The sequence below is a fragment of the Sphaeramia orbicularis genome, chromosome 16 (assembly GCF_902148855.1).
Source record: "Sphaeramia orbicularis chromosome 16, fSphaOr1.1, whole genome shotgun sequence".
Classification (NCBI taxonomy): domain Eukaryota; kingdom Metazoa; phylum Chordata; class Actinopteri; order Kurtiformes; family Apogonidae; genus Sphaeramia; species Sphaeramia orbicularis.
The window spans coordinates 39,347,041-39,363,853 of record NC_043972.1 but is presented as its reverse complement, the minus strand read 5'-3'; the positions used below and the strand labels follow the sequence as shown (position 1 = coordinate 39,363,853).

The following is a 16,813-nucleotide window of genomic DNA, read 5'->3' as shown; positions in this document are numbered from 1 at the left end:
GATGTTTGGGTCTTTAAGGGTTAATAATATATGTCATATTTTCCAGATTCACATGCAGATCAACACCTACCATCATATGGAACAGATGGTGTCTCATTTTGCATTCTACAGTAAACGTTACCCTGTCCCTGATTTAAAAAAAAAAAAAAAAAAACCCTCATGACTTCCCAGAATAATTTGCACATCAATTCGTAGGCATCTATAGATCCACCCAGCAACAGCGACCCTTTAGTCTCCTCCTCTCGTATAGCCATGCAGGTGAGAGTTTCCACTTGTTACTCCAGAACAGTTAGCAGGAAGTGAAGGGGGGAGGTGACAGAGACCGACACAGAACAAGAACACCAGAGACAAGGACAGCTCATTCACTTCACCCACAGCTGACACAAACCGTGCAAAGTGCAACACAGGTAAGGGAATTCAACCTATATTTTTTTTCCTAAAATTTTTATTAGTAATTTTGCAAGAATGAGTTAATTTCATCTCAGTAGGACTTTGATTTGTGCAGAGGGATTGTCCTAAAGGGATGCAGGCTAGCAACAGTAGTACCATTGTAATGATTCAGTAACAGAGGAGGGAATGTAGTGTTATCATATCTTGTTTTTCAATAGTTCAATTGTTTGTTAGAAAAAAAAAATTGTGCTGTATCATCATTGTGCTCAAATGAAATTCCAATAAATGAGTTTTCTCACCTGGAAAAGTCAGTCAGTTTGGATTTTTTTCTCCATCAAAATAACTGAAAGTTATAAAAAATAAATAAATAAATAATAAAATAAAATAAAATAAAAATGGTGAAATTACCATTAAAAATATTATTTTGGTCATTTATTTGAAAAAAAAATAACAGATTTGCTGGAAAAATGATTATCATAATAGCTGCATCTGGTCTTATTAAGCACTACTTAGACTTACTTCGAATTACTTAGATAAGTATTACTTCTATTATTCTTCCTATTCTATTATTATTTCTAAGTTCATTATGATAGGTAATGCTCACAAAAATACTCCTTTCAGTACATTAGATAATGTTCTCTCTCAAATTTCTTGATGTCCAGTAGAAATTGCAGTATTCTTCTTATGCTTCTCCTTTTTCTTCTTCTTCTTCTTTTTATCATTATTATTATTATTATTATTATTATTATTATTATTACTAATATTTAGTGATCTGGATGGAACGACATAGCGCTATGATTTACAGTATTATGATTCAGCACTTGAACAAGCATCTTGTTGCAGCCAGGAAAATAACTACACTCACCATATTCCAAAATTTCTTTCTTTTTTTCCCAATTAAACTCATCATTTTTCATGTAGGTGCAGAAATGGCCAGTGTTGTCAGTTTCCAGGGTGTAGAGCCCACAGGGGGCTGTGAAGGGATCCAGGGGAGGAGGAAAAAACAAGCCGTGCTGCTTAGCAGATTTCCCGGGGGGGCTGATCGGAGGAACAAACACATTTTAATTGCGTTCACTAATAAACTGCCGTCAGAGTCACATATGATATAACTGAGTCACTGTGTTGAACTAATGTTATAGGACTGACCTCATTATGGTTGAACTTCACAACAAATCATCCTTAAAATATATTCACAAAAATTTACAAGTGAAAAAAAAGAAACTATCGAGAAAATAGGAAATGAAAACTTTAAATCTCACATTTGGTAATTTCTCGTATTACGACTTAACCAACAATTATGAGATCAGTTTCATCAGAACAATTAGAGTATTGTAAAAAGAGGAGACTACAGATCAAAAGGTCCGTTCAGGTCGGATACAATGAATGAGCACGGCCGTAATTCACAGACCTATTATCATGGGTAAACAGTTTGAGTTGTTTGCACTGTACCATCCATTAGAAAAAGTCTATTGTCAACACACTAATAAATTTGTTGTATTGCTATTTTTTTTCTGCAAGCCGAGATTTGTCTCTTTGTCAGTGGAAAACCCTGTCATTAATACATAATAGAGTGTCCTGCAGCTGCTCATTCATGTTAATTTTTGGATGTGATTTCATTACAGACTGGACAAAAGGCTTTCTCCATTTTCTGCTAAAGTGATAATGGCCTCCAAAACTTTTACAAAAGACACAGGTAAAAGTGTGGGTGGGTTTGTTTAAAATAACTATGATTTCAATTTTTCTACATCATACAGTGTAGAATCGTGTGACTTACACTTCAAACAAAAAGTTAAGGATATTTCTTTTTTTTTTTTTTTTGCCATTTGTAAATAAAACTGTCTAGTCATTAAAAAATGTGTTTCAATTCACAATTCACACACAAAAAAGTAAAAAGCGTTGTGCAAGAATCCTAACTGAAAAAAATAGCCCAAAAATTAAAAATATCCTTAACTTTTTGTTTGGAGTGTATTTCCACCAATCCAGACTGCCAAAGGACAAGAAGAAAGAAGAATTTATTTAACCCTCCGGTATCTGGGTGCGCCTTTTAGGCACACTTTGCACTTCGTTTTAAAAAACTTAATTTTATTTTTCACAATTTAAATAAGGTTAGAATTCAAAAGTTGTTCATTTTTGCATGATCTTTAGAATTCTGGACACCAACTAAAATTTGCACATTGTAAAAAAAAAAAAAAAGAAAGAAAATTACAAGACTAGCATCTGTCTCCCAAGTGTGCCTAAAACGCACTATTTCTTCCATTTGATTTGTATGATTAGGGCTGACCTTGATTTACAAAAATAAAATCAAATTAGAGCAGAAAAATAAATCAATATGTAATATTTAATAGTTTGATTTATAGGTGTGCCTTTTTGGCACACTTGGGGACAGATGCTAGTATTTTTGAACATTTGACCTAGCGCCAAAAATAATAATGCAAATTAACGAATGTTGCTGTTAATCATTGACATATGCCAGGCTGCAAAAATCAAATGATATGTAACCCACTTTTTCTGTAGTATATTGAAAAAAAATTTTTTTTTGTTTTTTGCATCCAAAAAAATGGTTTGTTTCCATTACAAACACGGCATTTAAAGGGTTAAAAAATGTGACAATTATTGAGTATTTGGTATTTTTATTTACAGCTCAAGTTGATGAAATAGAAAAAAGTATAAAAGAATTAAAAACAAACTGTATGAAATTTTTTTTTGACATTATTCCAGAAGTGTGCCAAAAAGGCACACTTGGTGCTTAGTAAGGGCCTTGCTGGACAGGATACTGGAGGGTTAAAGGATTTATGCTGAGGAAATTAGTTAAAAATACATTTCAGTCGTGGATCACCTTTAAGGACTCCTCAGATTGTTGGTTGATGATTTAATTTAAAGAATCTTAGAATACTTTAATGAAGGTACTATTGAGTGTATAGATCAGGGGTGCCCAACCCTGGTCCTGGAGAGCCACTGTCCTGCATGTTTTAGATGTATCCCTCTTCCAACACACCTAATTCAAATGATAAACCTATTGTCAAGCTCAGCAGAAGCCTGATAACGACCGTCAGGTGCACTGGAAGAGGGAAATATCCAAAACATGCAGGATAGTAGCTCTCCAGGACCAGGGTTGGGCACCCCTGGTATAAATTGTACCATGTACAAAATGAATTAAACCTTATAGCTGACTCATAGAAATACTCTGAAATTCAAAATTTCAACCTCCGTGTGTTATTGGAGGACATAACAAGACTTCATTCCTTTTGTGAAATGTTATGCTGAAAATCATGGTTAATTAAGTTACTATATTTGGTTCCTTACCAGCAAGTGGCAAGAAATAAAATAAAATACAAGAAGTAAATATAAAAAATACAAGAAAAGCACATGTAAGGTGAAAGGAACATGTATTTTAGAGCATTAGAACATCACTTTTAGAACATTAGACCAACACAAGTGCTGATCCAGACCCCTGTCCACATCCACATTCTCCCTTTGAACATCATTCCTTACATTAGTACCATTACTTCATGGTACCTAACAAAGCAGGTACACTCACTGTTCATGCAGAGGTGGACCTTACAGACCCTGTAGACCACATTGGACCTGAGATTGTAGACTCACTGGAACTGTTACTATCACTGTCTTCTAATGTGTGCCGAAATTACCAAAAATAGTCACTTGCCTGACAAAGGGTTAAAGTGAGCGCAGGTAGGATCCTGGAAACTATGGTTCTACCAGAACAACAGCCTAGTGTTCAGAGAGGAAAATGTGGCCACGTTAAGTTTCTGTAAATAACAGAAACGTGTAAATTCAGGGTTGCAAGAATAAAATACATTATATATTGACATGTGCGTATGATTATAGTATTTTGGTGGAAAGAAAAGTAGGGAATGCTTCGATGACAAGTTATGACCAGATTATATGTTTTAGCAACTGGCTGAAACATACACCTGATACATATATACTGCATGTAAGCAAATGTACATCTGAATTAATCCATTATTTTGGCAACTTGATTGCCCAAAAACAAAAGATGTTACTCTGTGGCTTTTAGATAATTACCGTACATATGGAAAAAAAAAACATGCACACTGTATTAACATCAAAATCTCATTTGCCAATGGTGCCGGTAACATCTGTGCTTAATTTTATTGACAAACTGAAAATTGATAGCAATGAAATTCATGGCAGTCTTCAAAAATGCAAGATAATTAGCATTTTTCTTGAATAATGAATTGGAATTTATTTTGCATTTGTTTTTTACAATACACTGAAACAAAACTGATCCTTTTGTGTCCCCAAAACTGCCAGGCTACACTGGTGTCCTACACCTCTTCTTATTAGGATTATTCCTGTCATCATTATCACCAGCGTCATGTCAGTCTACTACCCCCCAAACAACTGTCGCCGCCTCTGCCTTAAACACTGCAACCACCATCACCCAAGCACCACCAACATCTGGAAACAGCGCTTCCGCCACTGGAGCGACAGCAGCAGCCACCACCCCAGGAGGTACAGGATCAAGCTCTAGCTCCATGGCCCCTGTAACAACCACCACTCAATCACCCATGACCTTCGTCAGCAGCACAGCGTCCAACAGTCAGTCTGCCACCACTGGAGGTACATTAACGTCTACTTCCACCTTCCAGTCCTCAACCCCATCCCATACAACCTCCACTAGCTCTGGAGGCACAGACACCACAACCGTTACCCAGCCCCCCACTACCATTGCAACCTCTGGAGGCACAGCACCAACCCAGTCCCTTTCAACCATTACCACCTCTGGAGGCACTGCAACCACCAGTCAGTCCCCTGCATCCATCACCTCCTCTGGGGTCACAATATCCACTGCCACACAGTCCCCTACAACCACTACCACCTCTGGAGGCACTGCAACCATCACCACCCCGTCCTCTACAACCGCAATCACCTCTGGAGGCACAGCATCCACCCCCACCACCCAGTCCTCTATCACCACTACCACCTCCGGAGGCACAGCACCCAGTCCCACCAGCCACTCATCTACATCCAGTACCTCCATTGGAGGCACAACGGCCACTGCCCAGGCCCTTACAACCACAACCACCTCTGGAGGCACAGCAACCACCCCCACCATGCACTCATCTACATCCATTACCTCCACTGGAGGCACAGCAACCACCCCTACCATGCACTCATCTACATCCATTACCTCCACTGGAGGCACAACAACCACCCCCACCACCCAGTACTCTACCACCACAACCACCTCCGGAGGCACAGCATCCACCCCCACCATGCACTCATCTACATCCATTACCTCCACTGGAGGCACAGCAACCACCCCCACCACCCACTCCTCTACCACCACAACCACCTCTGGAGGCACAACATCCACCCCCGCTATGCACTCATCTACATCCATTACCTCCACTGGAGGCACAACGGCCACTGCCCAGGCCCTTTCAAGCACTACCACCTCTGGAGGCACAGCAACCATCCCCACCACCCAGTCCTCTACCACCACAACCACCTCCGGAGGCACAGCATCCAGCCCCACCAGCCACTCATCTACATCCATTACCTCCACTGGAGGCACAATGGCCACTGCCCAGGCCCTTACAATCACAACCACCTCTGGAGGCACAGCAACCACCCCCACCACGCACTCATCTACATCCATTACCTCCACTGGAGGCACAGCAACCACCCCCACCACCCACTCATCTATAACCATTACCTCCACTGGAGACACAACGGTCACTCCCCAGGCCCTTTCAACCACTACCACCTCCGGAGGCACAGCAACCTCCCCTACCACCCAGTCCTCTACATCCACTACCACCTCTGGAGGCACAGCGACAACCCCCACCACCCAGTTCTCTACCACCACAATCACCTCCGGAGGCACAGCAACTACCCCCACCACCCAGTCATCTACATCTATTTCCTCCACTGGAGACACAACTGCCACTGCCCAGACCCAAGCAACCACTACCACCTCCGGAAGCACAGCATCCATCCCCACCACCCATTCCTCTATATCCACTACCACCTCCGGAGGCACATCAACAACCATCCATTCCCCTACCACCACTGCAAACTCCGGAGGCACAGCAACCACAGTCACCCAATCCCTCACATCTATTACCGCCTCTGGAGCCACAACAATCACCACAATGCACTCCCCTACAACCACTACTATCTCCGGGGGCACAGCAACCACCCCATCCCCTACAACAATCACTACTACCTCATGGGGGTCAGCTACCACCACCACCACACAGTCTGGCACCAGTACATCAACCACTGCAAATCCTACATCTTCATCTTCTCTTGCCTCCTCTAATTCAGTCAGTACTACTAATTCAGGAATCATGTCTGCCTCTTCTACAGCTGGTTCATCAGCCATGACCATGATCGCCACCATGACAAGAGTTTCAACATCCTCTATGTCTTCTGGCTCTATGCCCACCTCCCAAGGAAGCACTTCTGGTACGTTGCAATTTACAAAACATGGCATCCTTGAGTTAAATTTTAAGGTCAAATGTGTACATTTTGGAAGTATTTAAGGGGGTCCAAATACCTAAATGGAATATAATAACCATTACATTTTTGGTAACTAAAAGGCTTTGCCAACTGTGCAGATTTTCAAGTTCACAGTGTTGTGTCTTTTTGTTTGTTTTTTCAAACTCTTCATTTTTATCAGAATACTTTCACTTTTTTTTTTTAAAGGTCAATTTTCTAAGCTTTTGCAGCACAGATAAAGGCATTAATTAATTATTTGTATGACATACAGCCTGTGACACCAACAGTGATGGACCTTTTGATTTCTAGTTGCATTATTTTGTATGAGGAACACAAATGATACAAGCAATGAAATGAAAGAAAATGTCAGGAGCAGTGACATACAACTACTGAGGATTTCTGGAATGTGTATGTCATATACTATTTGCACTGTGTGTGAATCTTTAGCCGAGGCTCCAGATTATATTGAATGCACCATTATTTTTGTCAAACAGCCTTGCGCAAGTATATTTAAATCTTTTATTGAACAAGTGCTGCAGCTTTCACAAACTCCCATTACCATCAGGGTGAATAGTGCTGATGTGAAATATTCATGGGAAAATATTTAGCTCTTTTGTCTCATTTATTTGTCACAACTCCAGTCCATAAGGGCCATTTATATCTATGAGGTAATGTCTCACCTTTTGCATAGTCTGCCATTTTGCATTACAGTATTTCTACAGTAACTCAGGACGGACCTCCTCTTCTCTTCTTTTTCTACTTCATCCGGGGATATCATGTTAGGAATTCAGATCCAGAATGGTGCAATCTACAACTTCACATAAATATTGCACACTGAACTTATAAAAGTATTTTTTTTCCTGTATAAAAATGTCTGTTTTATCTACCTTTGACTATACCAGGTGGCATGACTGGAACTACCGCAGGGAATTCTACCTCAATGGCAAGTCCATCATGAAAAAAAAAAAAAAAAGTTAGCATCATTTCGTTAGAAGGTTTTCTCCTCAACGTCTTTATCACTAAATTTTATTTCTCAGATGCAGATATCTTGCCGCACATTCACTTGTAACTACTCTGACTGCTACTCAATGTACACCAGTCAGAATGCTACCTCATGTACTGGTGATTTCATCTACTGTGAGGTACGGAGACAATCAAAAACCTTATAGAAATGTCATGTCAGAAAAGACATCATAAAATCCCTTAATATAGGTCTAATCACAATTCACCCCTTAGCCCTCCCCCTTACTCCTACCCCTTGGCCCTTGCACTTGGCACTACCACTTGAAACGGACAACCCTTTGAGACCTGCTACGGCATCAGCAGTCATGAATGCCGCTATAAACAAATGCGACAACTTTGTTTCCGAAAGTATTCACCATGCCATCAGTAGCTATTTCTGTTGCATGGGCTTTGGGCGTCATTTTGTGGCCATCAACCACAAACTGCAGAAATGCGATCTGTAACACATTGAAACTGCATTAAACAGTCGATCAAATGATAAAGTTGCTTATGAAGAAAATACGTACATTTGTTTGTTTGTTTGTTTATTTATTTCAAATTTGCATTAAAACAAAACAACAAAAAGATTATTTAAGAGAAAGTCCAACATTCGAAAAAGGAGCAGGATGAAGTTTAACGTATTATCCCCTTACCCCATCCTTCAACCTACCCGAAATTCCTTCACAAAACACAAAATTGCTATACCTATCAAGGTTAGATTGTCCATTTTGCAGCAGCATTTCACATTAAAGTAAACTCTGTCCTTTTCATAGCACTAATAGTGCACATATCAAAAACAAAAATAAACTGTCAATTTAATAACCATAATACACATATTAAAAAAACAAAAATAAACTCTAACAATCATGTACAAAAAATAAACTGTCCATTTCTTAGCAGTCATAAACTTATCAAAAATAAACTATATCCAATTCATAACAATACCCATATAAAAAAAAAAAAAAAAAAAAAAAAAAAAATTGTGTGTTTCTTTCATCACACTGCTGCGCTTTTTTGCTGTGTTTACCTCCATCTCGCCAATGATTTAAACAGAACTATAGGAGATTTCTCATACCCCTTCATTTGTAGTGTGGTCCTGAAAAATCTCCGTTTCGAGGGCCAAACAGCCAAGGGGTGAACTGGGATTGGGCCCTAATATTGATAATATGAAAAGCCATACATTTGTGTGTAGGATTTCTTTCTGAATATCTCAAAATTTTAGATTCCATATTTAATGTTTACCTAGTTATTTAAAGTGTATTTCATAGCTTTATTTTAATGTTGTTATACTAGCTTGACAAATATCTTTATCTCTAATTGCTTTACTACATGTACATGATCCAATTAAAAGACAAAGGCAATTTAATGTTCTCTAAATTTGTCACTTTGCAATATGTTAGCTGAAAAGACAGATGGACATGTCCTACGCTGTTAGCTGCAGCATCTCCTGCTCTAGTATGTGCATGAACAGCTCACAGACCAACTGCTCAGTGAAGTGCTGCAATTCCACTGGCTGCCTCTCAAAAACTTTTGCAGACATGATGATGACAACCACAGGTACAATGACACATCTTTCACACCCTTAACCACTTTTTAACATGTCATCTGCATACAGTTGCACCACCTAAAATGCATTTTTTTTTAAAGCTGTGAGAGCACATAAATCAGAAAAGAGAGCAGTGATATTAATATTTACTTTGACCTGCAATTTATAGTAGACAGTATGAACACAATATTTATTATGTTATTTTGTGGTTTATTTAATTTGTAAATATACACCCATTCATCATATTTCTGTCAGCAACACATTCAAAAAAATGTTGGCACAGGTGCAAATTAGAGCAAATAATCTGAAAAAAAATAAATAAATAAAAATCTGAGACAATAACTACAGTATTTAAAGTGCAGGATAAATATATCTGAGCAACCATTTTTCAACACCTGACAGACCCACATGGCTTTAGGATTACTGTGGAAAACTACTTTCAAACACTACAATGTGGACTTATATCAGCAAATATCATGAACGCTCATGCATACGTCAACTGGACAATGTAGAACCACATTCTGCACACAATACAAAGGTATAATAGAGGAAGAAGACAGTGTAGGTGTGCAACATGACACATTCATTAGTATTTTCAGTCATATTTTAAGACTTAGGGGTTAACATTGCCTAAATGAAAATTATGGATCTTTTATTTTATTTTATTTTATTTCATTTTAGTATTATTATTATTATTATTATTATTATTATTATTGTTTTTACATTTTATTCTATCTATTTAACCTTTATTCAACCATGAAGTTTCCAGAGAATGCCTTGTTTTGATGGAGACTAGGCCATGTCCATACAAAACTCATAAACTCAAGCAAGACAATGATATAGAGAATATAACAGATATAAAACATCATTTAAATAAAACAAAAAAAGATGGAGAGGCGAAAAGATAGAGACACAATCCACTTTAGGAATGGGAGTTACTCTCTTCAGTTTTAACTCATACAGACCCAAACAACCACTGGCGACCAAAACCATCTACAGATCTAAAATGGTTAATAACTTCTGAACCACTAAACCTGTTAATATGTTGAAATAATTGTAAAATACAGTTTGTCATCTTTTCATGGTCATCAGATATGACCCATTTGGACATTCAGAGGCTCCGTAGTGAACGTGGAAACACTGTCATCTTCTACACCATTGATTCACCAGTAAAACCCACAGAGTTGGATCAATGACAGTGAACGGAGATGCTTGTTCTTACATTCTGTTATTGATAACTTTGCTGAAAAAGTCCCTTTTTCTTCAGTTTTCTCTAACAACCTTCAACTTTTAACTGAGCTTTTTTGAACATCTACATGATCAGTAAGTTAAATATCCAAAAATATCTGATTTTCATTGGGAAAAAATGCAAAATACAGAGGATAATACAGGGTTATCCAAAAAGAATGAACTGATTTCATTACTCAATATTTTAATAAGGAAAAGCAATAGAAAACTCCAGCCAAGTTACAAGTATTCTACTCACAATCAACTTTTATTTCTTGTCTCACAAGTGTTCAATGTGGCCACCACCTGCAGCACGGGCAACATCAATGCAATGAGAGAATTCCTCCCAGACGCGTATCAGCATCCCACGATCCACTGAGTTGATTGCTGTTGTTATTCAATGTTTAAGGTCATTGAGGTTAGTGGGTAGCGGTGGAACATAAACACGATCTTTTATGTATCCACACAAGAAAAAAATCACACATGGTGAGGTCTGGGGATCTCGCAGGTCAAGCACAAAGAGCAAAGTCTTGAACCCCCTTCCAACCAATCTGGGGTACTTTTTCATTTAAAAAAGCTCCAACTTAGAGAAAACTCCTCTTTGAAATGGTCACTGACTCATTCCATGATGATACTTGAAAACTGAAGCAGTGCGTCATGAAATCGGTTTATTCTTTTTGAATAACCCTGTATGATAATAAATGGAGATAAATCACTTAAGAAAAGTTAAATAGAGAGGAAAATTCATCTGGCAACTGATACAAATGTAGTACTGGGTTTTTATGGGTTAATGTACAAATCTAATGAAAGTGACCAGACAAAACATAAGACACATGTTCTGCTCATACTGTCTACAATGCAATGCAAGTAAGTGTAAATCTGCTTTCTTTTCTTATTTGCACCTTCCATACTGTCATGACTTTTTCTTATTTGAGCTTGTATTCAATATTTTTACACATCTTATGAGTCATGCCAGGTTCATATCATATTTGCAGGAAATCCTTTGCTGTCCAAACTACAGTGATTTAATATTTTATTTATTTGCTTGGTATATTCTCAGCAATGACAACTACTACAACAACAACAACTACAAAGGCCCCCACAACTACCGTCACCACACCTGCACCAACCACAGCCATGGTAAGAGCAAATGGGTGCATACATGTCATTGGCATATAAATGGATCCAGGCAGTTGGATTTATTATGTGCATTAATAAGTTCAGACCTGCACTGTCTTTTTCTCCATTTCTCAGACTCAGCACAGAAAAATAAAATCACTTACCCATCAGTGTATTCTTGTCTTTTCATTGTCGTTTGTATGTGAATCTCTGTGTTTTGTTTTGTTTTGTGTTTTCCCAGGGAAACAAATGTCAATCAGGTACATGTAACGGCACCGACTGCTACAAAAACTTTGAGGATGTCATGACCTGCTCTAAATCACATTTGCACTGTCAGGTGAGACTAACATCCGGAAAGCTGATGTCATATTTTAGTTAGCCTATACCTAGTCATACTCCTTAGTATACTGTACTCCCTAGTGCAAGCAGGAGCGTTACCGCAGGTCATTCCTCCCCACAGCCATCAGACTCTTTAACCCAGTGGTTCCCAACCTTTTTTGGCTCATGACCCCATTTTAACAGTACAAATTTCTGGCAGCCCCAGACATTCAAAACAGAGAGATTTTTTCTGCTAAAAATAATTTGTTTTTTCTCATGTAATATTTTGCTATGCTATGTTGCAAATAAACATTCATTTTAGACAACATTTAGTCTATATAATGTATATTATTATGGACGGAGGCAGAAAAGCCAGGTGTAGATTACTGCACAAAGTGAGAATTTTATTTTCCTTGCTCAGGATATGTACAGTCAGTCCAGCTTGGATTTACAAGGCTGACAATTAATACTGAACAAACAAGAACTCAAACTATGAATTATGAACGAGCTGCAGCATCTGAAACCGACCACAATGAACATTTGAAAGATAAACAGTACCACAGTGCTTCAGTTTCAGCTTCACAGTTTGTCATGTCTTTTATGGATTGTGATTGTCTCTGCCAACTCAACATGCATTTTTTATTAGTAAGTTGTTTTTTTTAATTTTTTTTTTATTTTTACCGATTACCAGAAATTTCAGGGAACCCCATTTTAATTTCAGGCAAACCCATTTTGATTCCAGGTGACCCCATTCAACCCCAAGGTTGAAAAACACTGCTATAACAGTTTACAGTAAACCCCCCATCCCCCCATATTGCACCATGTGCATGTGCAACCACAATGTAAATATGTTAATATGTAAATAATACATTCACATTACTGCGCCTTAGTCACTTTCACACCTGTATGTATAGGGTGTATATGTACTTCCATTTCCTGTAAATTGGTACATATGCAAATCTTGTATTTTTTTCTACTTTATTAGTGTATTTTATTTCTATTTCTATTTCTATTTCTGTTTATTATTATTATTTATATTATTTATTTGCTTTTTTGTTAGGGTTTTTCCAAGGGTGTTTTTGTAACTGAGCTATTGTACCCAAGTAATTTCCCTTGTTGGTCATTAAAGTTTAGTTTAAAGTCTAATATTCAAATTTAAATTTTTATTTATGTAAATATCATATTTTTTATCTTTCTCTTAAATTTCATTTTTTCACTCGTTTGTATTTGTTCGAGCTGTTTGTTGTTTTTTTTTTTTTCTCTGCACTTGCTTGTTGTATGGAGTTGCTGTTAACTGTGAAATTTCCCCATGGTGGGATAAATAGTCTTATCTTGTCTTATCTTATCTTATCTTGTCTCATCTCATCTCATCTTGTCTTCTTATCTTATCTTATCTTATCTTATCTTATCTTATCTTATCTCATCTTGTCTCATCTCATCTTGTCTTCTTATCTTATCTTATCTTATCTTATCTTATCTTATCTTAACCCATAAAGACCTAAACATACACCAGTGACCAAAATCATCTACTGATTTAAAATACTTAATCCCTATTGATCCACTAATTCTATCAATACATGTAAATAATTGGTGTAAAATACAGTTTATCATCTTTTCATGGTCATCAGATATGACCCATTTGGACATTCAGAGGCTCCGTAGTGAACGTGGAAACACTGTCATCTTCTGCAACATTAATTCATCAGTAAAACCCATGGAGTTGGATCAGTGATAGTGGATGGACACACTTGTTTAATGTTCATTTAATGATATATTTTGAAGAAAATGTCACCTTTTATTCTGTTTTCTCTTTTTCTGACATAATAACACTCAACTTTGATTTGAGGTTTTATGAACATCTACATGATTAGTACATTAAATATTAAAAAATACCAGATTTGCACCGGAAAAATGCAAAATACAAAGGATTATTTTATGGTAAATCACTTAAGAAATGTTAAATATAGAGAAAAAAAAATCATCTGAGGAGTACCACAAAAGAAGCACTGCTTCTTTATGGGTTAAAAATAACTAAGGCTGTCTGTTTACTTACTATTTTACTGTTGTTGCAGCTGAAAAAGGAGATAAAAGGAAGCAATACTCAGTGGACAGCCGGTTGCACCACCAACTGTTCTGGCGAGCCAACATGCAAAGGCTCGACACAACCTCCCTGTTTTCATGAGTGCTGTAACGCCACTGTGACCTCCTGCTTGTTTTTGAATGGCACACTGAACGTCCCCTCCTTTGCCACCAGAGGTCCACATTTTCACAGAGAAATGGTCGCTTCCTTATTTTTCCTCGTCGTCATCAGTTTGCTGCTTTAAGCCAGGGCTGTGCTTGCTCAGCTGGTATGTGAAGCCCCAGGAAATCCAAGCTTGGTATAACGTCTACAGGTTAACTTAATTTCCATGCATTTATCTCAGTGATGTTCATATAACTCAGCTGTATATAAGAAATGATTTGTAAAAGTTCAGTTTCATTGTTGTTTGTTTTGCATTTTGTTTTGTTTTTTATTAATACTATTATTCCAACCATGTTGAATATGTGGTTCGAGACCAATTTAAAAAGGCTTTGAGCAGTATTTTCTCAAAGAAAAACAAATATATCAGGAATCACACAAGCCAGAAGCAGCTCAGTTGTCACATCACTTTACTTTTACCTGAGTAACAAAATTTTATGATAAACCCAACCTACAGTTACGGAAAAAATTAATAGACCATCAAAAGTTATCAAAAACAATGGTTATGCTATCAAGTATTAACTCTTGTGTGTATCATGTGACTCAGACAGACAGAAAAGAAAACATGGAATACCTAAAAGCACTGCTTTTGGCAGTACAATGCCATAGCTGGGTGCTTCTATGAAACTCTAAAAACAAGACAGAGGGGCTAAAAATTTAAACCAGATGTAGATTAATGTTATGAAGCATGTTTGAAGCACTTTGGGTCTATTTTAAAAATAAATATTTTCTGAGATAAAAAGAGAAACTATTTTTCCAGATAAAAAAGATTTTTATATTCTTGTATATAATTCTTTTAAGCAAAAATCTGCGTGTAACACGGTAAAAAAGGACACAAAAATTACATGCTACTATTTTTTCCAAATATCTCTTTATTCTCTCACAGGTACAGTTTGGGAATCAAACCAGTTATGCAATGCAGAGTGTTTCACAAAAACAACCGCTGTTATAAAATCACTCCCGATTTATTTGTGTTTAAATGGGCAGGTTCTGCATGTAACGCCAGTGGACACGATGGGTTACACACAAAACCTGGAATGAGACTGAGATTCATGAAAATCCCACATGTCTGGATTAGAAAAAAACACCAGGATCGACAAATTTAACACAGTGTCTTTATTTATAGCGGTATATAAGAGCATTTCAAGCCATGTTTTCCAGATCTAATGCACTGACACCTAGGTAGCTTTTCATGTCCCAATTTTGGTCCTATTTTTAGCCCCAATATTTTATTAAAAATTCATTAATTTTGGGATGGCTCAGAGCAAGAGTATATATTTTTTGCTTTTATCTGAGGTAATCATTAGGTACATCCTGGGAGAAAATATGTCGAAGTTTCTCTTTCATTATTGGGTCTAAAAAGCCGGTAAAGTGCCAGATGCCAAAATGAACCCAGTGTCATAGAAGCACCCAGCTATTGATATAAGAACAAGAAAACATAGAAAATGAATAGATATCAGCTCTTAAATTATGAGCTATTTTTGGTGTTATCATTATGTTTGTCCAAACAAACATACCTTTAGTTGTACCAGGCATTAAAATGAACAAGAAATTGAAGAAAACAAGTGGTGGTCTAATAATTTTTTCCGCAACAGTATGTGGTCAACTCTCTTTTTCTGTTGTTACGTTAAGGAACTTTTTTTTTTTCCTCAATCTCTTGCAATTCATTTTAGTTCTGACTCTGCCCGTAAGTACTACTTGGTCCATCCCTTTCCAGTACAAATAAGAAACCCTTAACATTTCTTTTCTGTTAACCTGGTGATAAATAACATCATGCCAACACCTAGATTATTATCCTTTTAAGCCATTGTGAGAATAACGCAGCTATGACTTTATATGCACTTTATAAGACACTAATGTTTATCTGTTACAAGGTGTTGTGAAGGTTTGCTGAAGCATTTCTATAGACGTGATCATTATGAGATGTGCAATGCAGTACTTTTGGCTACTTTTTATCTCATTTTTGTGTGACTCATACGTTGGATGTCTATACTATGCATGTGTATATATGTTATGGTACATAATGGCGTCATGTAAATCGGTCAGAAATCAGTTTAATTCCTGATTTGTGTTGAATAATGATTGTACCTAAAAGTGAAGGGGAAAAAAAGAAAGAATAAACCATTTTTCCTGATTTTAAAAAATATTTGATGAAGTTGTTTATTTCATATGAAATAGAAGAATGGTGTTTATTTTACTAAAGGCATCACAGACATGACAAACCACCAAGTCCAAGAAATGTTTTATTCATCGTTCCCACATGACTGTTGGCTGTCTGTCAATAAAAGAGATTACAGGTGTATTTCCTTGTTGTCCTACGTCAAAATCAATATTTATCCCTGACAAATATTATGCCCTTTACTCCATAACATTTACTTTAAAGCTTCAGTTATTACTACTTTTCAGATGTCTTTCATATACTTTTCCCATGCAGTGAAATCCCACATATGTGGTAAGTGTTTGTGATCAACTGAAGGCTGAAG

The 16,813-nt window shown here is 37.2% G+C and overlaps 1 protein-coding gene across 1 annotated transcript; it reads left to right on the top strand.

The window, feature by feature from the left end:
- The first annotated feature begins 225 nt into the window (after nucleotides 1-225).
- LOC115435019 (mucin-5AC) lies at nucleotides 226-14,909 on the top strand. Its single transcript, XM_030157191.1, has 10 exons — nucleotides 226-407; nucleotides 2,013-2,083; nucleotides 4,684-6,648; nucleotides 6,748-6,846; nucleotides 7,782-7,822; nucleotides 7,917-8,021; nucleotides 9,282-9,438; nucleotides 11,715-11,794; nucleotides 12,015-12,110; nucleotides 14,164-14,909. Exons 2-10 carry the CDS (start codon nucleotides 2,053-2,055, stop codon nucleotides 14,413-14,415), a joined length of 2,826 nt encoding a protein of 941 aa, XP_030013051.1. The 5' UTR covers nucleotides 226-407; nucleotides 2,013-2,052; the 3' UTR covers nucleotides 14,416-14,909.
- The last annotated feature ends 1,904 nt before the right edge of the window (nucleotides 14,910-16,813 follow it).

Excerpts from the sequence above, each read along its gene's own strand:
- LOC115435019 (XM_030157191.1), top strand. The coding sequence starts at position 2,053 with ATGGCCTCCAAAACTTTTACAAAAGACACAG. Across the intron at positions 2,084-4,683 it reads AACTTTTACAAAAGACACAG|GCTACACTGGTGTCCTACAC; the intron begins GTAAAAGTGTGG and ends CAAAACTGCCAG. Across the intron at positions 12,111-14,163 it reads AATCACATTTGCACTGTCAG|CTGAAAAAGGAGATAAAAGG; the intron begins GTGAGACTAACA and ends CTGTTGTTGCAG.